Source organism: Lagopus leucura, unplaced genomic scaffold, assembly GCF_019238085.1.
Source record: "Lagopus leucura isolate 7727_CA_CO unplaced genomic scaffold, USGS_WTPT01 Super-Scaffold_760, whole genome shotgun sequence".
NCBI lineage: Eukaryota > Metazoa > Chordata > Aves > Galliformes > Phasianidae > Lagopus > Lagopus leucura.
In genome coordinates this window covers 6,212,116-6,238,742 of record NW_024962257.1, presented here as the reverse complement: position 1 = coordinate 6,238,742, position 26,627 = coordinate 6,212,116, and the positions used below count along the sequence as shown (strand labels likewise).

General features: G+C 50.2%; 2 protein-coding genes across 7 annotated transcripts in view; one reads left to right on the top strand and one right to left on the bottom strand.

The window, feature by feature from the left end:
• The window catches only part of PKD1 (polycystin 1, transient receptor potential channel interacting), an 86,048-nt gene extending 61,265 nt beyond the window's left edge, over positions 1–24,783 (top strand). The window contains exons 20-46 of the mRNA XM_042864009.1: positions 376–526; positions 1,226–1,378; positions 3,560–3,704; positions 4,555–5,157; positions 5,638–5,794; positions 7,090–7,342; positions 7,998–8,193; positions 9,231–9,401; positions 9,587–9,730; positions 10,042–10,252; positions 10,603–10,729; positions 11,589–11,705; positions 12,130–12,179; positions 12,605–12,807; positions 13,375–13,480; positions 13,636–13,754; positions 14,865–15,067; positions 15,378–15,572; positions 16,362–16,501; positions 17,344–17,471; positions 17,839–18,007; positions 18,154–18,279; positions 18,456–18,630; positions 18,980–19,267; positions 19,925–20,059; positions 20,384–20,698; positions 21,091–24,783. Coding sequence (XP_042719943.1) covers positions 376–526; positions 1,226–1,378; positions 3,560–3,704; positions 4,555–5,157; positions 5,638–5,794; positions 7,090–7,342; positions 7,998–8,193; positions 9,231–9,401; positions 9,587–9,730; positions 10,042–10,252; positions 10,603–10,729; positions 11,589–11,705; positions 12,130–12,179; positions 12,605–12,807; positions 13,375–13,480; positions 13,636–13,754; positions 14,865–15,067; positions 15,378–15,572; positions 16,362–16,501; positions 17,344–17,471; positions 17,839–18,007; positions 18,154–18,279; positions 18,456–18,630; positions 18,980–19,267; positions 19,925–20,059; positions 20,384–20,698; positions 21,091–21,693 — 5,383 coding nt within the window. The 3' untranslated portion in view covers positions 21,694–24,783. The remainder of the gene's footprint in view (positions 1–375; positions 527–1,225; positions 1,379–3,559; positions 3,705–4,554; positions 5,158–5,637; positions 5,795–7,089; positions 7,343–7,997; positions 8,194–9,230; positions 9,402–9,586; positions 9,731–10,041; positions 10,253–10,602; positions 10,730–11,588; positions 11,706–12,129; positions 12,180–12,604; positions 12,808–13,374; positions 13,481–13,635; positions 13,755–14,864; positions 15,068–15,377; positions 15,573–16,361; positions 16,502–17,343; positions 17,472–17,838; positions 18,008–18,153; positions 18,280–18,455; positions 18,631–18,979; positions 19,268–19,924; positions 20,060–20,383; positions 20,699–21,090) is intronic.
• Positions 24,277–26,627, bottom strand: part of TSC2 (TSC complex subunit 2) — a 31,335-nt gene continuing 28,984 nt past the window's right edge. For all 6 annotated transcript variants that reach the window (XM_042864010.1, XM_042864011.1, XM_042864015.1 and 3 more), the window contains one exon: positions 24,277–26,578. In XM_042864010.1, coding sequence (XP_042719944.1) covers positions 26,411–26,578 — 168 coding nt within the window. In that variant the 3' untranslated portion in view covers positions 24,277–26,410. The remainder of the gene's footprint in view (positions 26,579–26,627) is intronic.

The following is a 26,627-nucleotide window of genomic DNA, read 5'->3' as shown; positions in this document are numbered from 1 at the left end:
TCCCAGCTGTTCCTCAGACCCCAGGGAGTGATGCCAAAAATAGTGCAGTTCCTCCCAGCACACTGGCCCTATTTAGCTGCTCTTCATGCTCCATCAAATTAAACCTGAATTCTTCCCTCTGAGTTCAGTGCACCCCCATGCATCATCTACTTCCACCTTTGCAGAGCTGCCCCAGCTAAGAAGCTTCAGGCTTGTGGAGCTCCTGCATTCAGTGGAGATTGGGTTACCAGGGCAGGTGTTAGTTATGCTTTCACTACTGTTTAACAACCTTTTTCCCCTTTATTTTCCTTCCCAGCTAAAGGGCAGATTCTGCTCCCTGCTCCGAGCCCTGTTTGAAAATATGCACATCAACCAAATGACTCTTTTCCTTGGCAGATCCATGGAAATTGGCTTACCTGAGGGGTTCCCCAGCCTCTCCTACTGGCTCTACAATCAAACGGACACAGTGCTCCAGGGCTTAGTGAAACAGGGGGACCCTCAACAGGTCATTGAGTACTCTCTGGCACTCATCACCATCTTGAATGAGGTAAAGCAGCACTCTGCACAAGAGGGACCTCTGGAAGCTCTTGCAACTGCTAGTAATGTTCTTTGGACAGGTTTTATACAACTATGTAGGAAAATGACTATTGCTACAGGTTTTTTTGTATGTGTAAATCAGCATATCTGCATGCTGGGAGCTGAGATGGAGTTATTTTTTTGTGCATCAGAAGGAGTAACAGCCTCCAGACACACAGTGACCAGAAAAAGCTAAGGTGTTGTAAGATAAAAGAGTGGTCCCAGGGAAGGCAATGGTCTGGACTTCCATCATGCAGCTTTCATTTTCAGATAATTTTTCCTCTCTGCTGCTAACCTCAGGTGTAAACACTGAATTTAAAGACAGAAATATTGGCCCGAATTCTCCCACCTCCTCCATGCTTCCCTGAGGCAGCCACCCTTCTTCACCTCAGCATCCCCATGAGCACAGGCACTGTGCTTTGCTGGGTAGGGACAGCGCACTGCTGTGCTACTTAGCTGTCAAGTGCAAGGCTGTTCAGGTAATTGCTTGGAGCACACTTGTGAACTGGAGAAAATTCTGCTGAAAACCCAGCTCATTAGATCATCATCTGGGGAGAAAAACAGGTAGGAAGGAGATGTAGAGTGCAGGAAAGGTGAATTCAGTGCAGCTCATCAGCTTCTAAAACAACCTGGTGCATTTCCTCACTCTGCCTGCTTTGATCCTCCTCAGTATGAGCGGTCAATGCTTCTGGAACCTGAGACTGGGAATGAATTTGAACTCCGGACTTGGACTCGCAACAATATCACAGAAACCCTGAACTCACTGAATGTGAACACAGTTGATGATATCCAGCAGATCTCAGCAGCGCTGGCTCAGTGCACAGTACGTACTTATCACTACCCCCAACCTTCTGCTCTTCCAGGAGCAGCTTAGATGCTCTTCAGTTCTTTTGTTTCCTCCCCTTTCTCCCACACACAGACCACACAGGGACAGTAGGTGTCATTTGTTGACATCATTAGGGTCTCAGTGGAGATATCCTAAGTGTTATCAGCTCTGTTCCTTGCCATGCCACTGATCTAGAAGGCGTGGATAAGGTGATGTATTCGTGTGCTGGAAGACAGCACCTAGGAACTCTGTGCTCCTTCTCTATACCAGTGCTGGTAGGGCAGCTTACTAGCTCTCTTAACTAGCAGATGGAGACTGTAAGAAAGGCCTCAGCAGGCTGGAGAAGTGCTGGAATAAATTACTGGGGGGTGCTCATAATCTCCAAGGACAAGCTGGTCTCCATCAGGAATAACTCAAGTAGAGTCAGACCTGCCTTGAGAAAGGGAAGCAGCCAAGGACTGATGTTCCTTCCAGCCTTATTTCTACAATACAAGATTAGAAGCACTTCTCTGCTCTGCAGTTGACTGGAAGCATTGTGTTCCCTGGCCAGCCAGCAATTTCAGCTCCCTGGTGCTGGGGCTGCTGCCTCTTGGATTTAGGAGTGGTTTTCTGTGTTTTCTCAGATGGGCAAAGGGAAGAGAGCCCAGTTATATAACGTGCTTGGGTTTTGGTGCTCAGCCAGTCTGCTCTGGCATGCTGTTTCTTCCCCGCCCTCCCAAGCCTTTGCTTTTTGGGAGCACAGTCAGGTACCCTGGCATTGGTTGCACATTGCCTTCCCAGCCAGGTCAGCAACCTTGCTGACTGCGAATGGGTGGTCATTGAAATGATAGACAGACTACTGCATGCCACCCACAGAGTCCCCATTCCGCTCCTTTCTCTATTTCGAAGTCTGTAAACCTCAAAAATCACTTCTTTCTGTTCATCTTTGCTCAGGGATTTGGGGTTCAGTGTATCCCACTCTGATGCCATGTTGGTTTGTTTCTGTCTCTCACACATGCTCTTGCCTTGTGACTTGGTCTTGCTGTGGAAGCCTAAGTCTAGAAATAGAATTCTTGTTCCATGGGAAAAGCTGACATTCTAGGATTAGTTTGCTCTGGGCTGAAATGAAGCATTTGTAAAAACAGTAATCTAGAATTTCCCAAATGGTTGACAGTTCCCAGCACAGAGCTCACAGGCTTCCATTCCTGTGGAAATGTCAATCACTGGTGATACTTCTTTGGTTTTACCTACGGGTAAATGAGAATGAATTTCTCTTGGATACAGTAAAAGAATCTCAGTCTTCAAGTAGTTTCTCCTTTCTTCCCAACCACCTGGATATCTCGCTCTGTCTTGCTATCTCTGATTTACTTAGCGTATCTTCACTTCTCATAGCTTACAAATATAAGCAAAAACAGGAGAGTTCTAGACCTGCAGATGCTGTTTTGATTCTTTACCAAAACATATGGTGAATCACGTCTGAATCTTATGATGATTAAAATGAAAAGATGAATAAGAGCTAGGAACTGGATTGTGGTAACAGCTTCCATGTGTTGCCTCAGTCCCTCCCATCCAGCCCTTAAGAGTGCTGGGAGCTCCAGGCCATGGCTAGAACATTCTGTTTCTTGGACACATCTGGGAGCAGAGGGAGGGCCATCCATCACGCCTGAGTGGCAGGATCCCTCCCACAGTTTTCAGGAGTGTTTGGATACTGCAATGGATTCAGTTAGGGCCAAATCTTACTTCTACTGAAGACAGCTGAGTTTATGGAGGCGTCCTGTACAGCTCCTTGGGAAAAGTGGCCCCAGAGGGGTGCTCATGAGGTGCAACAGCAGGAGACATGCTTGGCCCTTACAAATGATCTTCAGGAAATTTCAGTGTGCTCTTTGTTGTCCTTTCCAATCTAATGCATCTTCCATCAGTTCCTAGCGTGTCTGCCTGTACAGTGGCAAACTGTAACATGAGGGTAGATGGATGGAAGGCTCCCAGAGACAACAACAACAAATTCTTGGCATCCCTCAGTGTGGAGAGAGCAACTCTGGTCTCTACAGATACCTTCCTGGGGCTGGAAAGAGCAGGGATAACTTGCAGAATGCAAATAATGTTCTCAGGTCTTTGGAGGACTGAGCCAGCATAACTTTCCTGTTGCTTTCATCTTTCACTTCGAGCGTTCCTGCTGAATCAGACAGTTTTCCTTTGCAGGTGGTAAGCAAGGAGCTGGTTTGCAAGTCTTGCCTGACAAGGACCTTGAACAAACTGGAGAGCATGATGACCATTCTGCAAGGAGAAATGACCCAGGGCACTGTGACACCAACTGGCATCGCTGACAACATCCTCAACATCACAGGTTGGCTTTTTTCATGCAAGAATAGATGATATTTGACCAGGCACTGTTGAGGGCACAGGTCTGCTTGTGCCGGTTGCTGGGCTAAAAGCAGACTGATGGAAGTTCTGTAGGCTTGAAGCCATTAGAGCTTGAAGCTCATGCCTTTTCAGGATTTTAGGGAAATAGTGTCTAAGATTTAGAGCATGGCACCCCCATTGCTTTATTCTCCCTGCACTTTTCCCAGGGTTAGCTTTGGCAATTGTCTTTGTGGATATTTAAATATGAGAGTTGTTAACAAACTCACCAATACTTCAGGGAATTGTTACTTTCATAAACAGTGAATAACAGATATGGCTTCCAGATGCTTGCCTTCCTGGTTGCAAGCAAGGAGAGTACCAAACTTCACTGGGACAGCCCTGAATCTTGTATGGAAATTCCAGTGTAATTACTCTAGTGGGAAGCAGAATACCTTCTTTGCACTGCTCATCATACATTTCTGAGTGCTTTGCACTGTGTAATGCAAAACCTTAGTAACGTGCTTGATTTATCCATCCCTTCACTGTTTCCCAATCTGCTGTTGCAGTCAATTCCCAGGAGGAAAATAAAGCCTGTGGTGATTAAGTCTTCACCACCAAACATTGTAGATGAGCTGAGAAACTGCAGGAGGATTTGGCAGCTCTATTTTTAGCCACAGGCTACTGAACATTTCCAGTGTGGAAGGTCATGTGCACAGTGTAGAGCTGCGGTGAGATGACAGTAAGGAAAGACTTGTCTGATTGTTTTGGGAAGGTGACAGATATTATCTAGACTCTTGCAGTTATCTGACTATTTACCAGTTCCTCTGTTTGTGCTCTTGTTTCTCTTCTGACAGGCGATTTAATTCACCTTGTCAATACCGTTTCACAAGAATCCAAGCCCCAGGAACTGCTTGCAGATTCCCACAATTTGCTGTTAGCTCCCAAAGCCTACAACCTGTCTTCCAGCCTGATGCGCATCCTCATGAAGTCTCGAGTGCTGAATGAAGAGCCCCTTGAGCTGGTGGGAGGAGAAATTAAGGCCACAGGCAAAAGGTCCGATCCCTTCAACTTGCTTTGCTATGAAAACATGCCAAACTGCCAGTTCTCCATCCCCCAGGCTTTCAACACCACCCTTTCCAACCTGACGGATGTCATTCAAGTCATGTTCCAAGTGGATTCCAATCCTTTCCCTTTTGGTTACATCAGCAACTACACTGTGTCCACAAAGGTAGCTTCCATGGAGTTTCAAACACACAATGGAGTGCAGATCCCCATTGGCAGCCTGGACTCAGAGAGAGCCATCACTGTAATGGTGTCAAATAATACAGATGCCGACAACCTGTCTGCTGGCACTGAAGTCATTGAGGCAAGAACATCTGTGAACCTGATTGTGACTATGGAGAACAACATTCGAGAAGCAGGACTGCACTTCCGGCTCACTTACAAAGTCTTGAATGGTAGCTCAGGCTGAGCCAGCCCTCTGTGCAATTTGCTTTTTGATTTTTTCCATGGGAGATGGGGGCAGGGTGTTGCAGCAAAGGAAGGCTGTGTCAAGGGATGTGTTTGGCAGGAGGTGTCAGATCAGTGAGTGCTGCACTGCTGAGGTTCCAATTGTCATGGGCATTATCAGTCCCTGGTGTAATTCTTGCTTGTGCTTGTGACACTGAGAAGCCTTTTGCTTTTCCCAGCTCTTTTGTGAGCCACATTAACACTGGAGAGATTTTGCCCTTTCTCTGGGTCAGGTCCAGTGGTATCCAGAGCCTCCTGCTTAGGAATCCTTTGAACTGCAGAGACTGCAGTCTGGAAAAGCAACTCTCCCAACTTTCTGCATTCCTCATATTCCTCGCTGAGCATCCCCTGCTGGCAGCAGGCATGTGATTGAGCTCTCCTGGCTGTTTATAAAGTACTTTTTGTTCTTTCTCTCCCTCTCCATGCAGATCGCTACGTTGCAAGTGAGCCTGAGCCGTTCATCATGGCCTATCTCCACCATGAACCAGAGCCCAATGAGCACAACTGCACTGCCTCGAAGAAAATCAGCCTGGAGGCCCTGTCTGGAAGTGACCACAAGCTCTACACTTTCTTCACTTCACCACTGTAAGAGAATCCTCCCTTGTAATCCCTGCCATTCACAGCTCCCACACCCCCTATGGATGTATGTGAGAGATGCTCAGGGCCTTGCCATGAGTTATGCCAGACTGCTCTGCCAGGCTGCTGTGGCTGTCCACAGTGTTCCTCTGTGCTCAGAGGAGAAAGCTCTCCTGGACAGGCAGCTCCAGGTTGCCATTCCTACACTCCAACACAGCACCTTGCTCACCCTGGCTCTTTCTCCTTCCCAAACATCATCTGCTGCTGGTGTGAAAGCAGCTCAGTGCTCTGTGGTTTGCCTTTCACCTGAGGTTTATCCTGGTGCTGAGTTTCCCCTTGCTGACCTTCTTTGTGCTCACTTGCCTACCAGCTGATACAGAGTCTTTGATTGTTGCTTGTCCAGACTTTCTTCCCCGCTCCCAGAGCTGCCCACCTTTAAGAGATCTGTTGCCCCAAGTGACTCACACTGACCTTTGCACATACAGGGACTGCTTCTTGCATCTCATGAAGGCATTTCCTGGAACAAAGCACCATGCTTGTTAGTCCAGTTCATGAGTTGTAGTGCAGCCTTCACAAAAGCACCTCAGTTTTCTAGAGCTCATCTTCCCAACGCAGGAGGAGAACACAGGCCCCCTCATGAGCTGGCTCCCTTTCCCACTGCTTGCCTTCTGCTTGGAGTATGCTGGGACTCATTCCCACGGTCGTGCAGTGAAACTCTTATTTTTATCAAAGCAATCATTCTTGTAACTTCAGTTACTGACTTGCTGCCTTTCTCGGGAGTGTGTGTTTGTGCCTCGTGTTATTTAGGAGCCATTGCTAGGCATTATCTAACACAGATAGGCAACTTGGGAATAGGTGGAGCAAGAGTGGAGCCACTGTTGTGTAAGTTGACACAACTTCCATGGCTTGTGGTAATAGCATGCTCAAAGAGGGATTAATAGTCCTAACGAGCAAATCTGCTCACAGCCAAGAATCACAGTTGCTATGGAAGTATCCTGGGGGTCAGTGGGACATAGGGAAGAATGGGCGGGAGAGCCGTGCAAGGCTGCCAGCACAGAGAAGAAAAGAGGATGTGCAACGTAGTGCTCCCAGGTACTGAAATAATAGGAAGAGTGGAGAAGAATTAGTGATCTGTGTAGCTCTGGAGTTCGTACGGTCTGAGAGTTGTGCAGATTATACTGTGCTCACTGCTTTTTCTTCTCATCTGTCCCTGCAGGGGGGTGGGCGCTGATCCATCAGAATGGATTTGTATCTCTTCAGCCAACAGGCTCATAATGTCTTCTTGCTGTCCTTTCCTTTTCCAGAACTGATGACACCATCCAGAAGTATTACTTCAACATCACGAACCATTTCAGCTGGTCCCCAGTGGAGGTGACTCTGGGGTTGTACACCTCCCTGTGCCAGTACTTCAGCGAGCGGGAGAAACGGTGGAAGACAGAAGGCATCATCCCCCTGGAGGAGACCAGGCCAGACCAGGCTGTGTGCTTAACCCAGCACCTCACTGCCTTTGGGGCCAGTCTGTTTGTCCCACCCAACTCGGTCCAGTTCATCTTTCCTGTGAGTAAAATAAAGCAGATGCTGTGTGGCATTGTCACATCTTAGCAAATTTGTCACCTAGAAATCTTGGGATCCCATCAGCTTCACATTCAGGTTGGATGTTGGTTGGCCTGTTCCCAGATGGCAGACCAGCACACGTACCTGAGTGCCTTTGAAAACTCCAGATGAATACAGCTCACAGGGATGCTGTGTCCTCTAATCATGAATCCTAGTTGCTGTTGCTAAAAACAGACCTTTGCAGATGGTTTTATTCTTTAATCTGAACACCTTGTAGTGTTCACTTGTTTCATGAGATGGCAAATGCTCCTCCCAGCTGTCACCCAGCACTGTTCTATCCTGGAGAGTCTGCACCTGCCAGCTGCTCCCAGGTTCCTAGGGATGTTCAAGCTCTTTCCATCTCTGTCAGTGTGACGTAGGTGAGAATAGAAAGAAAGCTCTCTGCAGCTGCTACAGCAAGCTTCAGCTGGCTGCTGCAGTATGCTCTGCAGTGACTGTGAGCAAGTGAGGCCTGACCACACAGTCTGCACGGGGACAGGTCTCTGTTTATATGTGGTACTGCATGTGAGTGATGATTATAGCCAGCAAGGAGGCAGCACAGCTCCTGGGGTCCTCATGGGGAAGGAGAGTGACTTTCAACATGGTTCTTTTCTTTCAGGCTCCAGGCTCAGGTCTCAACTACATCGTTCTGCTGACGTGTGCTGTCTGCTTTGTGACCTACTCAGTGGCTGCACTGATTGTACACAAGCTGGACATGATTGACATTAACCGAGTTGGGGTGATTCCCTTCTGCGGGAAGAATGGGCTGTACAAATATGAGATCCTGGTGAAAACTGGCTGGGGCAGAGGATCAGGTTAGACTATGGACTTCTGTGCCTGATTGCAGGGGTGTCATCTGTGTAATTCCTTGAGATCTCCCCTCCGCAAGCACCCAAATCTGAGCTGATGGTTGGTGGAGCACTGAGCAGCAGTCTGCTCAGGGATTCCCCACAGCATTGAAATGTTGGGTTTTTTGTATGACAGTCAAGAACTGTGGAGAAAAGCATGCTGTCTCTTCTCTTGCTGTCAGTATGGCTGCTGCTAGAGGGAACCGCCCAGTACAGAAATATCCTTACTGCTCACCATGCCTGCAGGAACAGCCAAGAGATATTGATTGTTCCTCACTGCTGGTCCTGTCCTGCAGAAGTATCCAGACTTGCGGGCATTTTAGATTGATTATTTTACTGTCCACTCTCATCCATTGTTTTGTTCTTGCCTCTGAATCTTTCTCAGCAACATGAAGGCAGAAAGCTTTGCTTTCTGATCTGACTCTGGGTTTGTAGCTAGAGCAGCCAGAAACATGATTCCAGGCTTGGAAATACTGGGAGCTGGGAGGTGGAAGCTACAGTGGACATAGAATGCCACCGTATCACTGCTGGAAATGTGTTTCCATTGATCTTAGTGTGAGCAGCAATTTCATCGAGAGCAGCTTTGTTCTGAAGTCACCCAAAAGACCGTCCAGGTTGAAGAGGTGGACTAGGGAGCGTCTAGCAACCTCTACCAGAGAGAAGTCAAAGAAAACAAGTCTTTTGACTGCTTAATGGAAAAAAAAACCTGGAGTAAACATTTCCTCCCGTTAGGGTGTTAGCAAGTCAAGGAATTTCAGATTCAGTCCCCTCCAAATAGGCAGATCCATGCACCAGGCTAATGCAAACAGCTGCCCTCCATGCTGTGTGTAACACTCTGCCTGGGTGTGGGATCTCTGGTCAGCACATTCCTTCCTCCTGAGTCTCCAGGTGACCCCTCTGAAGGAGCCCCTGCATCTGGTCCCAAGTGCTTGACAGGAAGGCAGGGCTGGGAAGCAGATTACCTTGGGTGAACTTCTTTAACTGAACCCTGTTAACTTTGCCAGGCACCACGGCACATGTGGGGATCGCACTGTATGGTGTAGACAATAAAAGTGGTCACAGACACCTGGATGGAGAAAATGCATTCCACCGCAACAGCCTGGATGTGTTTCAGATCGCAACAGAGCGGAATCTGGGCAGCATCTGGCGCATCCGCATTTGGCATGACAATAAAGGTGAGATGGGAGTGGGCACGTGGGGCTGGGGCAGCTGTCAGACATCACAGGACAGGGCTGGGCCCTGATCTGACTGGTGCAAGGGCCAGGAATGACCAGGAGCTTCTTTTGTTGCCTTCTTGCTTTGCAGGTTCATGCAGGGAACATCTGCCATGAAACACATTTCTTTCTCCCTTAACTTTTAGGACTCAGCCCTTCCTGGTACCTGCAGCACGTCATTGTCCGGGACCTGCAGAGCAGCAAGAGCTACTTCTTCCTGGTGAACGACTGGCTGTCAGTGGAGAGTGAAGAGAATGATGGCATGGTGGAGAAGGAGGTTTATGCTGCCAGTGAGTGTTCAGCTCCTGGGCATGGGGCTGGGGTGACTGGGCAGTATGGCAGCTCTCACTGTTGAGGAAATGCCCACAGCAGCAAGCCTGCATGCTGATACTGTCTGACTGTGCTAATGACTTGTGCAGCCAGGTGCTTTGCTGGGTACTTTGTACTACAGGACAAGCCATGGCCAGGATCCAGTTGTGCAAGAGAGACCATATAGATGCAGTGTGAATACCTGCTGAATGCCAGCCTGCAAGGAGGGCCAATGCCAATCCCAGCTGGCTCTCCTCTGCTGTGCTGCTGAAACCTCTCTCTTTGTGCTCAGGTGAGACAGAGCTGAGGAGCTTCTCCCGGATCTTCATAGCAGAGCTGCAGAGAGGTTTCTTTGAGAAGCACGTCTGGCTGTCCATGTGGGACCGCCCGCCTCGCAGCCGCTTCACCCGCGTCCAGAGAGCCACCTGCTGCTCCCTGCTCATCTTCCTCTTCCTCTGTGCCAATGCTGTGTGGTACGGCGTGGTGGGGAATGTACACCTCAGGTGCGCTGTGCCCCTTGATGCTCTGGCCAGTCCCCCACCTCCTTGGGGCCCCTCTGTGCTTCCTGTTATGTAGGACAGAACAGACCTTACATCTGCTGGAAACAGGAGCCTTGCTTGTGGTCTCGAGTCTGCCCTTTCTGTTGCAGAGAATGTGGGATCAGTACTTAGGCTACTGAGGACCAAGGAGAGCCTGATCAGCTTTCCTCCCTTCCTGTTAGCACAGTTAATGCCCATTTCTTTTTCTGCACACTTGAAGTGCTCAGTTGTGCTCTTTTCTTGTTGTTTGCATGGCTGGCAATCCTGGGTGCTCCTGCTAACACCAATCTCTGATCTCTCTTGATTCTTTGCAGCAGTGGGGCTGTTTCCAACCTGATCCCTGTTAATGTGGACACGGTGGCTGTTGGTCTGGTGTCCAGCGTGGTGGTCTACCCTCTCTACTTGGTCATTCTATTTCTCTTCAGGATGGCTCGTGCCAAGGTAACATGAATTAGTTGCAGGCTGCACAAACAGGTGTGATGCCACCAGGTTTGCTTATCTGGGCCTGGACTCTGCACTTTGTTGTGCATCACTTCTCCAACTCGTTGCTTCCCAGCTGACTCTGCACTGCCCTGCACCCTCCACACAGCCTTGGATTTAGCAAAATTCTGTTTCCTTGTTGGGCTGGGAGCAGGCCTTCACCATAGGAGGAGAGATCACTGCCTAATATGTTTGCTGTGTGATACTGGATTCTGTCAGTGCCAAGGCAATTACCAAAGGGTCAGATTCTAAAAGCTATTTGAGCATGTGGTGTTGGTTTTGGTATGTGATAGGTACCTAAATGCTACTGAAAGATACAACCCTTTGTTATATTAGTAGGAGCCTGAGAGATGCTCAGTCAAGCTTTTCTAATGAAATACCTGCCCTGGGTACAAACTCAGCTGTCTGAACAGAGCTGTGGTTAGGCAGCTGTGGGAGGATTAGTTGGGGATTTAATGACTAGTTAGACACAATTAGCAGCTCCATTAAGTATTGCATCCTGCTGCTTGGTGACTGATGAGCAGCAAATGTGTCTGATAGTTTTTTTTCCTATAAGTACTCCTTGCTTTGCAGGACGTTGCACACTTGGGAACTTATGTCTAGGGCAGGTCAGATGCTAATGGGTGGTGGCCAGTAGCATCTGGGAGCAGGGAAGGACATGCCTTCTGTCAGACCCACTGGGCAGCCCTTTGTGCACAAATGTGGAGCTCCAGTGGAGTGGTGGGCAGCAAAAATGTGCTAAGCAGCAGAACTCCAAACTGCAGTCACACTGTCACCTCCAACCCTCCCTGTTCCTCTCAAGCCTTCCTGTTTCTTGTAGGTCTCCATCAACCACACCGTGACTCACTCAGACCAGCAGTCCTTGGAGATTGACAACTACCTGGACTCCTCGGTCCTTGACAGCTCCTTCCCCACCTTCCCTGGGCTCCGGGCAGAGGTAACCTGCTCCATACCTGAAAGCCATACAGGCTGCATGGGTTTGTGGGCTCCCTGCACTGACACAGCATGCATCCAACACTCAGTGTCAGAACTGAAGGTGCTGCTGGCACCACTTCAGATGCCACTGACCAGCACTGGTGGTAGGGGACACCACAGCCCTTTATCTCTCGCCTGCATCTTTGCTCAGGTCAGTCACAGGCTGTGTACAGCCACAGCTCTGCATGTGAGAGTATGGTTCTCCTTGCATGCTTGGGCATCATTCTGCTGTAGCAGAACAGGGTCCAGGAGGTGTGGGACCAAGGCTCACAGTGGCTGGGATTCCAGGCTTTCAGTGACCCCTGCTGAAGCAATGTTAGCAACCTGCTGTTTTACCAGGCGCCAGCAGGTTTCACATGCCTGAAGTACCTCCTCTTCCTCCACAGGCCTTCTCCGAGCAAACCAAAACAGATCTGTTTTTGGAGGACTCCAAAAGGTAAGTAGGCTTCTTGGGTCAGAGCAAGGAGGAATTCAGTGTTGTTTTCTGCTTTGAGTTTCCCACATATTATTTCTTCCTTTCCAGTGCCACAGGCCTGCAGATGTGAAACAGCTTCACAGCTTACATACTGCTCTGGGAGGGAAAATAGGGGGCCATCAAAGTTGCCTGCAAGCAGTGGAGCTCTGATGGCTTGTTTTATAAGTGCTGGTAACTCCTTGTTGCCAAGGGGTGGAAAATAATATCCATCACCACCTTTGTTCTGAACAGTTACCCAAAGCACTCTGCAGGTCTCAGTGCAGCCATGTGCTGGTAGACTGTGGCAGTTCCACTTCCAGACAGGCCTGCCCGCTAGCACAGTTTCCTTTCTCATGCTTCCCTTCTTCATACACACTTGATTGAGCCAGTCCTCTGCTCTCCTGCAGCCTCGTGCGGTGGCCCTCCAGCGAGGCCCTACTCAGCTGGCCAGATCTCCTCAGTGACCCCTCCATCATGGGCAACACCATTCAGAAGCTGAAGCGAGGCCGGGCCAGCCGTCACCTTGGTCTCGAGCCCCCTCTAGCAACTGAGGAGGACAGCTTGTCACTTGGTGTTCATCAGGGACAGCCCAGATATTTCTCTGCCTCAGGTGTGTAGCATTGCTCTGTGCCAGGGTCTGAATGCCACAGGGAAGTGCAGGAGGGACAGTCCGGTCCTTGGGAGTCCTGGCTCAGGTTTGGAGAAGTTGGAATAACAGACTGCTACCTGGCTTCAATTTGCAGGGCAGAAAAGGGGGGTTATGTTTTCTGGGGAAATGGGATTTCAGTCTGGGGAAGCAGAAATTGTGACGTGGGTCAGTTTGAACCGAGTGGGAGCAAGGAGAGGTTCTCCTGGGATCTGAATGTTGCACGCAAGTAGTACTTCTTCACTGGCTGCACGGTCACTGTGTGTCTTGAAACGTGTGTAAGTGTCTGAAAAAGAAGAACTTGGCCCTCCTGTACCAGGAATTTCATGTCAGAATTCACAAACACAAAGTGGGGATAGACAGGAGCTAGAAAACCAGGAGGAAGGGAGAGCTGCTCTGGGGGAGAAGGGCCCCTCTACTGTGTATTGACTGGCTCCATGAGTGTGGCTGAGCCTAAATGATACATAACCATCTCAGTGTGTGGGACTGCATGCTGTTCTCCTCTCAGTGCTCTTTGCTCTGTTTCCCCAGATGAGGATCTGATAAGGCAGATACTGGCAGATGGAGCTAGTGGCATCTCGCACTCCCAGGACCTAGGATCGTACATGAGGGCTGAAACAGATCTGATCTCAGGCCTGTAAGTACTGGGGAGTAGAGTCCCTCCAACAAGGCAGACAGTTTTTCTGCCTGGTCCAGGGCTGCTGTTCTTGTAACAGCCTGTTTACTGCAGAGCCAGCACCAGCTGGGGCAGAGCCTGCACTGCTCACCAGTGCATCCCCTTTGCCTTGGCAGCTCCAGTGTGTTTGGGGAGAAGGTGGAGACGGTCATGATGCAGAAACTGAATGACAAAGGCCAGAGCATGGCAGCCCCTCCCAGGGAAGTGAGCAGATCAGCTAAGTCGACATGGACAGGTACCAGGGCTGCATGGCTGTGCCAACCATCATCACCAAGGGCAGGGATGGTGGGTATGGGCAGGGGGCTTTGCACATGGCAGCAGCTGGGAGGGATGAGCAGGTAATTAGCAAAGGAGCCTTAGGAGAGGCTGCTCTGAAGCTTGGGTTGTACTTGCTATTTCCTGCCTGAGTCTGAGCAGACCACAGAACACCATTTGTTTTGTTATATATCTCATAACATGCACCCTAGGGAAGCTCAGCTTGATGCTTCTTCAATTACTCTGCAGACATCAGTTCATTCATTCTGCATAAGGATGGAGAGTGAGAGTCTCTGTACATAACCAGAGGGGAAAGAGGCAAATGCCAATGAAAGTTCAGACTGACTAACAAAGCAAAGCAGAGGAGAAGAGATGCTTCCTACTGGGTCATGCAGCACAACAGCCAGCCAGAGAGTGTTGCACAATGCAGCAGACAAGCTGTCAAGCCTTGTGGAGGGCTGGGTGCCCTGCACAGATCCTGCAGAGAAGCTGTGTCAATTCTCATAGTGTGAGCTCTTGGCTTCTTGAGGCATAGCCTCTCTAGGGCAGGCTGCAGCACAGAAAATTGGACACAGGAGCAGTTCTCCTGGGTCTGTTAAAATCCATCAGTTCATCATGCTTGATGAATGGCTGCTCTATCTTTATGCCAGCAATGGTTTGCATGGGTGGATGAAAGCAGCTGTGCCCAAGCAAGCCCCAAGGCTGAGTAGCTCAGCAGATTGAAGGCCAGCCACTGTGACAGATCTGTGTGGCTTTTCGTGAGTCTTGACAGCAGCAATTCCATTCAGGCTGGGCATTCCCAAATTCCTGGGGCCCTGATGGAAAGTAGGGAACTGACCCCTCTGCCCAAGTCAGGATCCCATCTCCTCCTCCTGCCCATCCTGCTGCCTGCAGGTAGGGGGCTGCTGTTCTGAGGCTGGCTGTGTTTCAATATGCTTTCCTTGTTCCCTCTGAGTGTGTGATGCCTGGGATGATCTCTCCAAACTACTCAGGACTGGTGGCAAGCTCTCTGCTGGGATGAGGGATATGCTCAGCCTTTCGTGTGCCTGTTGATATCCTTTTTCACTGACTCTGTTTTCTCTCCTTCCAGTTGCAGACCAAACATTCAGGAAGCGCTTGCTGCCATCCTGGTGCTCCTATCTGGCTCATGGTATCAGTTTCTTCCTCTTTGCCACCTCCACGGGGGTCTCCGTGTGGATCGGGGTGGGCTTTTCCTCCAGCGTTGCCCTCATGTGGCTTATCTCAGGGATATTCAGCTTTCTGGCTTCCTTCTTGGTCTGGGAGCCCCTGAAGGTAAGGAAATCAAAAGGACTACACAAGCATGTATCTGTACAGGTGCATGTATTAGCCGTAATTAGCATCTTGTCCAGTTACTAATCAAGTTGTATCAGACACTAATTGGACTGAATGCTGTGCAGGGGGAAGGGTAGACATGATAGCAGCATTAGGGGAAGCAGGGCTGGTGGCAGTTTGAGGTAGTCGAGCTGCTCCAAGGCTCTGCCTGCTGTCTGTGGCTGTGCTGGAAGGCAAACAAGAGCTGCTGCCCACGGTGGTTCTGATGGCATGGCTCACTCTGCAGGCCCTGACATGCTTGTGTCCTCAGGTTCTGCTGGAAGCCCTCTATTTCTCACTGGTTGCCAAGCGCTTGCACCCAGAGGAGGATGATACCTTGGTGGAGCATCCATTTGTTGAGCATGTTTCTGAGAAGATCAGCAAAGTTCGACCCCCACAGGGGTTTGCCCTTTTCCAGGCCAAGGAGGAGGCAAGGAAGGTCAAACTGCTGCACAGGATGCTGAAGGTAAGACATGTTCCTTGATGTCTAGGGCAACTGGCTCCAGCAGTTGAGGTACACCCTTGTTTGGATTCTCCCAATCCAACTGTCATCTCCTGAGATAATAGAAGTCTCAGCCTCAATTTTCCCATCTGTAGAAGGCAGACAGTGACATTCATCTTCTCTGTGAAGCTTTGAGAACTGAGGTGTGTGGGAAGCGGGGCTGTAAGGGGATTGACTGTACATCCTTGGTTTGGTATGTTTGGGTGTTTGAGGTTAGAGGGCAAAGTTTGCAGCATCAACTTGCACAAGAAAATTAATTAACAGTGTCTTGTGAAACAGAACAGAACAGAACAGACCCCACCTAGGAGCAGAAGTTTCAGTTTCTGTAGATTGTCCATTACTTCTCCTCCACACTGGTGGTGGGAATGCACAGCTGCTGTAGAGTTGTCAAGTTATTTTTAACTGTATGGTATTTCTTTAAAGGATGGAAACTCCCTTCACTGTTTTTACAAACCAAACTTCCAGCTATAGGAGCTGCTACAGGGAGGTTGTGCAATGCGTATCAACTGAAACATGTGGTGTTGGGCTGGCCTCTTCAAGGAAAAAAAATATAACAAAAATTACTGTTACGTGTCTGTGGTCTGGGTTTCATTTTAATTTGCTTCCCATATGGAAAAAGAAAGACTTGGGGTTCTGATCCTGCTTCATGCCAGCCAGCAATCAGTGGACAGCGTTAATTTGCTGCAGAACCGGGACTGGGACCAGGTCCCACCCTGCTATTGGCTGCAATCCCTTTCTATTCTCTGTTTCCAGAATTTCCTGATCTACATGATGTTCTTGCTGGTGATCCTGCTCACCAACTATGGAGATGCCACCCGCAACAGCAGGGCCTTCCTTCTGCAGAGCTCCATCAAGCAGCAACTGGGCAGCAGTGAATTCCTCCGCATCAAGAGGTAACTGTGAAAGTCCTGGGCACTGAGGGGAATGGAATACTGCTTGAAAAACAATAAATTCACACATGGGCACAGAGTGGCAGTGAGCAGGTCCTTTCCTTTCCCCATGGTTCTACTTCTCACCTGGAGAGCAGAGGGAACTATGAGGATTGAGAGCTTTAACATATTGGAACTTCAAATACCTCTGCTGTGTGAGTTGCAGGTGTTGATCTTTCTGTATCTGGTCAAAAAGACACAAGTTTGCTCTGTCTACAGAATCTACAACTTAAAATAAGGTTCGGTCATAAACATGGTCATGAGAACCAAAAATAACATCTCTCAGAAATGCAGAGTCTTTCCCTTCTTTTTGCACACATGGTTTAGCTAGGTTAAAATTTCCCAGCTGCATTTCCACATTGCTGTAAACTCCAGCAGAAAGACACTGGGACAGCTGCCTGGGATTAACCATGCCTTTGAGCCCTTCTCACTACTGATCTCGATTCTCCTGTGCCAGCAGCTTTGACTTGCCCTTGTCACACGGAGTCACAGAAGTTTTGATTCATTGCAGCCTGAATTGGGAATGATTTCACTGAACTCAGAAGGAGAGCAGATCCATTCACCTTTAGGTCTTGCCCATCAAATAACAGTTCCTCTTGCCCCACCCGAGCAGAGCTCATGGTGGGTGGAAGTCATGTCCCTGCCTGCTGACAGAGCTGGGAGGAAGGCAGCCCAGTTTACTATCCAAAATGCAGTCCCTTCCAGGTGAAATTCGTATGACCAGATCCGTGGTGAGACATGCAGAGAGGCTGCCCTAGCAGAGCTGCCCCAGGAGTTTTGCTTCTCACACCTTTTCCCTCTTGCAGATCAGATCAGTTTTGGGTCTGGATGTCGCAAGTGTTCCTTCCTTACCTCTACAACAACCAGTCGGGTCAGGAGAGCTACAGCACCACACTGGGGGTGGCCCGGCTGCGCCAGCTCCGGCTGCAGGAAGGTATGGGGCAATGGCCCAGGGCCTCACTGTCACCTGCTGGGGGGTGGCACTGCCTGGGAGGAGGAAATGGCCGGGACTGGATGCAGCGAGGGGCTGAGTGAGGCAGGGTAGGTTGTCGAGGCACTTTTCTCATTGCAGCACGTGCATCAGTGTGTCTGGGTCTGCTGCCATCAGAGATTAAATGAGGATGGAAAGACTTACACTGAAGAGAGAGGTTCTTGTTGTTTTTGGAGGTGTGACTGAGGGCACAGTAATGGAGGGGGCTTGGGAAAAAGGGGGATGCTAAGTGTAAAAGCTCAGCTGTGTGCCCTGCACTGTTTATCTGCATTCGGATGCTGATGGGGTGGTGATGTTGGTCTCCTTTCAGCTGAGTGCCAGCTCACTGCACAGGATGTCCTCCACGGGCTGGGCACAGTTGCCAGGAAGAACTGCATCGACTCACACAGCTTCTCCACTGCTGACTATGCAGCTGGCTGGGAACAGGCAGCTGTGAACGTGACAACTGCATGGTCCTATTCACCACCTGACCTCACAGGGTAAGGAGCTGCACCCGCAGCCAAAGCTCTGCCCTGCGTCCTAAAGACATGAGAACTTCTCAATTGATTTGGTGCCCTGCGTGGTTGCTAGGGGCTGTTCTGTTTCAGTCTCCAGCACTCATTCCATGCTTCCTCTTCCTCTGCAGGGTCTGGTACTGGGGTTACATCTCTTTCTATGATAGCGGTGGTTACATCCAGGAGCTGGGGACTTCACTGGAGGAAGGCAGGGCTCAGCTGAATTACCTTCAGCAGCACAGCTGGATCGACAACATGTAAGTGTGGCAGCGGCAAAGGAAATGTTTTCTATCACCTGGATTTTTAAGGGGCACTACTGAGACCATCACCAGAGGGACAGAGAATCTAAGATCTTACAAAAATGATGGCACCAAAGACTGAGGTTGTTGTCCCTGCGTTGTCCCAGGGCCCTGAGCTGTTCTTACCTCCCCAGGAGCCGGGTCATCTTTGTGGAGCTGATGCAGTACAACCCCAGCGTGGACCTGCATGCTGCCATCACCCTCCAGCTGGAGTTCCTGGGTGCAGGCCAGGCTGTCACCACTGTCACCATCAGCCCCTTCCCACTGCTGCGACTCAGCAGTGGTGTCACACTGCAGCTTCTCATGATGGTGAGTGTGGCACTTCCCTTTCAGTCGCTGCACAGAGGTGCTTTGGTGGATCAGACTAAACCTTCTGCTGACTGGGTCAGGGCTAGATGCAAGCAGAGCAGTCTTCCCCTGGGCATTGCCACCCTGCCATAGGTGCATTGGATGTGGTCTGGGGAGCTTTGCTGCTGTGACAGGAAGGAGGAGGACAGAGTGATTGAGAGGAAGGCATGGGAAGACTTGCAGAAGTGCACTGCAGATGTAGGATCGCAGAACTCAGCTTAATATATGGGGCTTTTACTGTCCTAGGGTCTCCTGGTGCAGCCCAGTATTGCTCTCTCCCTCCATGACAACCTCTCCATTTTTCCCCCAGGTCTTTCTCATGATGTTTGTGGTCTACTTTGTGGTGTCTGAGTCACTTTCCATCAAGAAAGAAGGCAGGGCCTACTTCACCCTGTGGGGCAACTATGGCCAGTGGGTCTTCATCCTCCTCACCACCTGCACAGTGGTGGTGCACCTCAGCCAAGCCACCCTGGCTGACCAGCAGTGGCTCAAGTACCTCAACAACCGCAAGGTCTTCACCAACTTCTACCAGGTGGCCTTTCTCAACACGGTCTTCAGCACCTTGGCTGCCTCCCTCCTCTTCCTCCTGATGGTGCAGGTACGGAGAGGGCTGGGTGGATGCAGGATATGGTCAGAGATGTGTCCTCTGCTCCTGTGCCAGGTTGTCATTCCTGCGCAGTCCTGAAGTAAAAAACATGCACATGACTGATTCTGTTGTGCCAGGCACTGATAAATGCAAAGTGGTTGCTGCCACATTCTTCCACATCCATAGCAAGACAGAGGTGCTGGACAGTGTTGTCACACACCCATGTGCATCTCTGCTGCAGCACTCTGAGTCTCTTAAAGCCTCTCAGCACCCAGTTCCCTTGGAGAACTGTGGCTGATGGGATGATTTTGTCCTCAAGGATCCCTTGGACTAGAATGTCCTCTGTGCTGCCAGAGTTTGCACTTCTCAGACATGTTTGAAAGACTCTCAAGAACCTTAAAAGAAATGTGTAAAAGGAGGGCTGAGATGGAGGTGTGGGATTTTAAGGCAGGACACTCCCACGTCCTGAGCTCTTGGGCTCTGGTATAGTGCTTGTACAGGACTTAGGGTGTGCTGCCTTCCCATTGGAGGTCTGCATGTGCAGTCTGAGAGCAAGTGGTGTCGCAATGCCCCTTCCTCTGCCAGGGCAGGGAAAACAAGAAAGACGCTCTGCTGTGCTGGGCAGATCACCTGAGCCTGTTGTAACACCATCCTCTCATTTGGTCCTAGGCTGCCCAGCAGCTGCGCTTTGTCAGGCAGTGGTCCGTGTTTGGGAAGACTTTTCAGAAGTCCTTGAAGGAGCTGACTGCAGCAGGGCTGGCTTTTGTAGTCCTCATCCTGGCGTACGCACAGCTTGGCTTCCTGGTAACTACCTGCACTCCCTGTCTTGTCTCACAGAGGGGCTGGTTGGGGGTGAGGCCCAGGGTTGTGTGACCCCCTTGTCCCTCACTGTGCTGCAGCTGTCAGCAGATCCCAGCTGGCTCCCAGTACAGGCAGTGCCCAGGCTGTGCCAAGTGCTCAGGGACATGGTGGCTTTGGCCATGCACTGTCTGTGGCCAGTCCCTGTCACAGCTGATTGAGGAGCTGCTCCAAAGAGCTCGTGCTTTGCAAGATGGAGTAGTGAGTGTCACGAGATACTGTGCCATCAATGGATCTCTTTTCATCATATCTCCATTGTCTCCTTTGCAGCTTTTCTCCTCTTCCTCGGAGTCCTTCCGCAGCGTTGGCAGCAGCCTCCTGCTGCTCATTGCTATGGTGCGGGGCAGTGTGAGCCTCTACCCCTACCCGACTGACTCTTCTGGCCTCTACTACCTGTTCTGCACCAGCTATATCATCCTGGAGGTGTGGATCATGCTGAGGCTGTTCACCGTGGTGCTTGTCTACAGCTACCGGGAGATGCACTTTGAGCTGTACCGCCCTGCCTTTGAGCCCCAGGACTATGAGATGGTGGAGCTCTTTGTGCGCAGGCTGAAAATGTGGATGGGCTTCAGCAAAGCCAAGGAGGTGAGTGCAGCTTGGGACAAGGGGTCAAGTAGCACATCTTAAGCTGCAGACTTGTATAGGGAAACATCCACTGTCCTTATCCTGCTTTGACTCTGGCTGCTTTCAACTGCAGTTGACAGTTGGATGCTTCTGCCCCTCTGGCAGTGGCAGATCCTGGAGACCAGGAGCTGGTTTAGTGGCAGGGCATTGCAGGGATGTAGGCTGCCAGTTCTCAGTCCCAGCATTTCAGCTGATGTTATTTGAGATCTGTCCCCAGGTCTGAGCTATAGCCTGACCCACCAGGAAAGGCTAATAGCAGCACTGGGGCTATTTGAAGCAGGGCAGATGTTGTGGCACAGCATTCCCATGTGGCAGCTCCTGAAATCACTGAGTCCCCTGTCCTCTCCTTCCAGTTCCGCCACAAGGTGAGGTTTGAAGGCATGGAACCACTTCCATCCCGGGACTCCAGCGACTCCAAATCCATTCGGGGCCCCACTCCCAGCGCTGCCTCTGACAGCTCCAGGGCCTCCACCTCCTCCAGCCAGCTGGATGGGCTGAGCCTCGTGCTGAGCACCCGGGACAGCTTGGAAGTGGACGCTGACCTCCAGCGGCTCCTTTCCCTCTTTGAGATGCTGCTAGCCCAATTTGATCGGGTCAACCAGGTGACGGAGGATGTGTACCGCATCGAGCACCAGCTGCAGGGCTCCCAGAGCCGCCGCTCCAAGAGGAGGCACTCTCTGGTGCCGGAGGATGTCTTGAGCAGGTACTGTGCGGGCAGTACAGAGCGGGGGCCCTCACCCGAGATCTCCTCCACCACGGACCCGCAGCTCCCACTGTCCTCCCACTCTCCTGGCAGCAGGAGCTCTGTGCCCAGCCGCCTCATCCGTGCCAGCAGAGGCATCAGCGTGGCGGCTTCTGCGCTCCCCCCGCACAAAGCACACTCTGCCCTGGCTCCGGCCGTGAAGAAGAAGCGGCCTCTCCGAGCCAAGAATAGGGTCCACCCCACTGTCAAGTAGCTGTGCTGGGGGCATCATGGGGAGCAGTGCCCCTAGGAGGGCAGAGAGAGCCTCGGAAGAGGTTCGTGAAGGCGGGCTGTGCCTGCCAGGCAGGCCTGGAGCCTGGCGAGCTGCTGCCGGTGTATGGGGCTGCTGCCTGCAGCGGGGCTGGTGCAGCCCCCAACCTCCATGCTGTGCCCATTTCCTCACCAGTGGTTTCCAGTACTGAGGGTTCGCTGGGAGAGGCTGAGCCTTTCCTCATGGACAGCTGGGGAAGGCTGCACAGGTTGGGGTCAGCGTGCAGAAAATACCGGTTACAGTAAGGCAGTATTAAAAAGTTGTCTCTCTTTTGTTAAACGGCCCCGTCTGCAAATGGACCGCGCAAGGCGGCTGTCACAAGGACACTTTATTGGGGACTGGTGTAGGGTGAGTGGGCCAAGGCTGTCTCCCCTTCCTGCTGGCTGTGCCAGGAGAAAGGGGGAGAGCTGAGCCCTGGCCTTGAAGGTCTGACCTTGGATTTTGCCGACCAGACACACTGTGGAGGAAAGCTACAGGTTTCAAGAAGATATTTAACCTTTTTTTTTTTTTAAGCATAAATATATATTGATATAGACAAAATGATATCTATGCCCAGATCAGTTAATTCCAGTATTGGTTCCTTTTATCCTCCAGAAATTGGTATTATTTGTATTTAAAGAAACCCAATATTTAAAACCAATGACATTGCAAGCTGCAGTGAGCTGCCTGCCTGCTGTCCCAGGTGGAGTGCAGATACCCGGGGCTGCCTTTGGCTGTCTCCAAGCAGGGGGTGCCACCGTGCTGGCTTCGCTGCGGCCCCCCACCCCACGCACAGACACCCCATGGTGTGTGTGTGTGCTGCTGGCTGCTTGGCTTTTCTAACCCAAGGAATGTATTGACCTAAGTATATGTATTTCTTTTTGGTTTACTTTTGTTCGTATGTACTGCCCAGCACTTTAAACAATGCTTTCCTCAGCTAACGACGACACATGCGATCTAACAAGAACAGGATAATATATCAATATAAAGCAGTATTTTTGTTTGTTTGTTTAAATCATAAATTGAAATGAGAATGCAATGATAAAGTGAATGCAGCCACCCAGCTGCACCGTTACCTCCCCGCATCTTCATGATGAGAAGCACAAATGCACTGGGGGAGAGAGAGAGAGAGAGAGAGAGAGAAACATCCCAAACCCCCACGGCAGCCACTCCAGGGTCTGTGTTCACTTTGTCATCACCATTTCACATTATGTATAGTGTAAGTAATTTATATGGTGTTTTGTTGTTTTTTTTTTTTTTAAATGTATATATTTTTGTATGTTTGCTATATTTTCATAGCATCGGTAACGTGTTTGAAACATGTAGATAGGAGACAGAATACTATTGTCAGAGTTATTTAAAGGATGTACCAAGTGCTTCTTTCTGGGAATGTCCCATGTATATAAAGGTTCGGGTGTCTGTGTGCATGTGGTGCGTGTGCTCTCCAGGTGGGGCAGTCCCTGCAGGCAGAGCAGAGCACAGTGGGGTACCTTTGGAACGGTATGAGGGCTGAAGGGAGTGAAAGCAGTGCCCCAGGGAGCAGCAGTGTTACTTCAGGGAGTGCCGTAAGTAAGCACAGCACTGCAAGGCCCTGGCCAGCTGCAACAGAGAGGTTCAGAAAGCTCCTTGGCAGCTTCGTGCACCTGCCCAAGTCCCTTCCCATGGGTGCTCTGGTGGAAATTGCTGTTGAAAAACTTGGTTGCTTGAAAGACAGAGGCTGTGGAAAGTTGCAGAAGGCTGCAGATAGGCAAAAACAAATGTGTGGAGCCTGAGGGTGAGATGAGATGGAGGTTGGCCTGTTGGTCTCCTTGAAGGTTGGTGAAAGCAGATTTCAGAGCAGGAAGTAGAGCGTGGAGCGGAGAAAACCGCTGTTAGTAACCGAAAGCTTTCCTAAAGGGACAGAGGAGGCAGGCTGAAGAGGACGCAGAGAAGCGCCTGGAGCTCAGCAGAACTGAGGCACCTGGTCCCTGCATGGCTACAGGCACCCGTTCTCAGCTGCATCCCCAGCACTGGGGGTGGGACAGGCAGAGGGACTGTGCAGGGAGGAGAGCGAACCAAGCAGGTCTTGGAAATCTCTTGCATTGTCAAGAGCCAAAAGAAGGGCTGTCCCAAGAACCACAGCAGAGGGCTCAGCCCCTTCCCCCCAGCGTGGTTTGAATATGTTCAAAAAATAAAGTTGTTAATAGGAGAAAGAGAGGGGCAGCAGGGAGCAGGGACCTACGTGCTCAGAAAGGCCTTGAATAAGCTACAGTGTGGGCTGGACGAGGATGCTCCCCAGTGAGGCACTGGGACTTCCATTCCCCAGTGGCTGTTTCTTACCCCATTTGCTTTGTTTGTGTGCGTGATTGTGAGTTGATGCGCGTGACTTACCAAGTGCTTCTTCTAATCAAAGAGGAGCAGAAACAGGCTAGGACAACTGCCCTACTTCTCACCTTCATTTGAAGTACGGAGAGCAGCTCTGGAACCCACACAATTGTTTCCTGATAAGCCAGACACCTCACTGGGGGCCTGCGTGCTCAGCGGGCACCACAGACAGCTTCCAAGCAATCACAGTTCTCAGTGCAGCATTTATTTGTACAGACTATAGCAACACTCACAGAGTTCCTTCACTGTCACAGCTGAGGTACCACGTAGACACACACTTTGCTGCAGGCAGTTAGCATGGCGTTATACTGGCGGCAGCAACAAACTTGACGTACAGCCCTAACCAATAAGTACTCCTGAATGTATATTTCTGTGTTTGTAGTCACCAAGAGTTGGTTTTTTATTTATTGTCTTAAGTCTCGTAAAGATGCAACAGTATCAAGCTGCTTCGATTAAAAAAAAAAAAACAAAAAAACCACAAAAAACTATCCACTAGTTTAAAAGGGAGTGGGAGGGACCTCTATATAAATGCTTTTTTGTTTTAAAAAACAGATGATTGTGACCAATATGCCAAATGTTACCATCTGGTCAGCATTTACTGCAAAGAAAAATGCCGTATTTTGTAACTGTGGGGATGTTTCTTAAAAAAAAAAAAAAAATGACAAGGTCAAATAAAAGCTGACTGCTACAGACCGGCTCCATTGCTTTTGTTGCTCTCTCAGCCCCACAGCTGCACAGTGACCCACGCACCGCTACCGGGAAGAGCTCAGCAAAGGCCCAGGGGTGCACGGTGCTCACCAGAGCCCATCCCTACCAACCCAGCCTTGTTCCTTTTGGCTGTGACCAGAACTTCACTGGCATCTCCTGCACAATACAAGACACTCTGATCAGCTTGGCCTATTAGGGAAGCTTTGGTCTGTAATTAACTACAACAGCTCGTTACTGAAGGGTCTGCAGCCAACACAAAGGCAAAGTGCCTGCGACATTATTATTTGAGACTTCCCAGGCCAGCAAAAACCCACTGACCATACAAATACTTTATTTCCTTCAGGACTTACGTATGAACACTCAAAACACAACATACACTTAGAGTTCCCAAACAGCCCTGCATCAGTTAGTAGCTTCACTTTTGCTCCCTTGGCAGTCGCTCTGCAGTTCCATGTGCTGATTGCACTGCATTTAGCTCCACTGCAAGGGCTCTGTAATTACTGTTATCAAAAAGCCACGCTTCCCATTTACTCACGAAGCAGGAGATAAAGTACTCACAGTATAGTCCAGCTTACATGATGTCTTCCAGTTTGGTAGTGTAGTGTCTGATGAGCATCTCAGCACAAGGTGGGCTACATAATCCCAATCCACCTGTACACACTTGCACTGAGAGGACCACTGGTTAACTACAACAGCTGAGGTCCCAGGAGGAGATACTGACCTCGTGTGTTAGTGCAATGGGCAAAACTCCTTCAGAGACGATGCTGCAATTGGTGGATATCCTGCAGATGAACCTAGAAATCACACCTGGCCTCAGTCCTCACTGTCAGCCCCAGTGGATCAGAGCAGTTCATCACCAGTGGCCCATGTCTCAGCACTCTGCCATTCTGCTGCTCCACTGAGTCGCTCCCATCTCCCCGCTTTGCATTACTTCTGGCAGCAAAAAGGGCTCACTGACTCAAGGAGACACCATCCTTGGTAATTTAAACAGTTCATCCTGCAGATCACTTGAGAACCTGGATTAAGCCTTACCAGAACTGGCAGGAAGCCTCACAGTCTGTAGAGTTCAAGTGCCGTGAGGCACCAGGGTCTGGAGAGGAGCAGAGATTCTGGGTTGCTTAGAAACAATGGCTGGAGCTTCAGTACTTTGTATTTAACTCCCAATAAAGGTGTGACACTTTCCCCAACTCTTGCAACTTCCACCTATGTGATGAAGTGCAGACTATCAGACTTCATCTGCCCCCACCAGACACTGGTGTTGTGGGAGCCCAGAAGAAGGTTCTGCCAAGAAAGTTCCCACCAGAGATGGAAGCTTTAGAGAAGCTCAAACCAAATAAAAACAAAGCATGCGGAGTTGGTTCTCTTTTGGAGCATCTGCTGGGGATACACAGTCTTTTCATCAGACAGCAGTGGCAGGTTGGGGCAGCAAAACGTTCAATCCTCCTGGTAAGTAAGGTTCAGTGCCGAGTCCACATGAAAGCAGCACAGTCACCCTGCGTGTGCCCAATCCTTCTCCTCTATGTCCATGCAGCTGCACGGAGTCAGCACGCAGGTGTAACACATTCACTGCCTTACCCATCCCAGAACAGACACACCAACCCACACGGACCTACACAAACTCAGTGAAGTCATCAACTGAGGAGATCAGCCGCTTCCTCTGACCGGTCTCGTAGGCTGGTGGTGGGTCCTGAGCCATCTGGGGAGAGGGCTTTGTTGGAGCAGATGGGTGCATCTGCAGGGGAAGGCCAGGAGTTTGGTACTGGGTTTCTTCACGTAGCTGAAAGCCAAATGAGAACAGATGAGCTCCATGTTCTCTGCAACTTTTC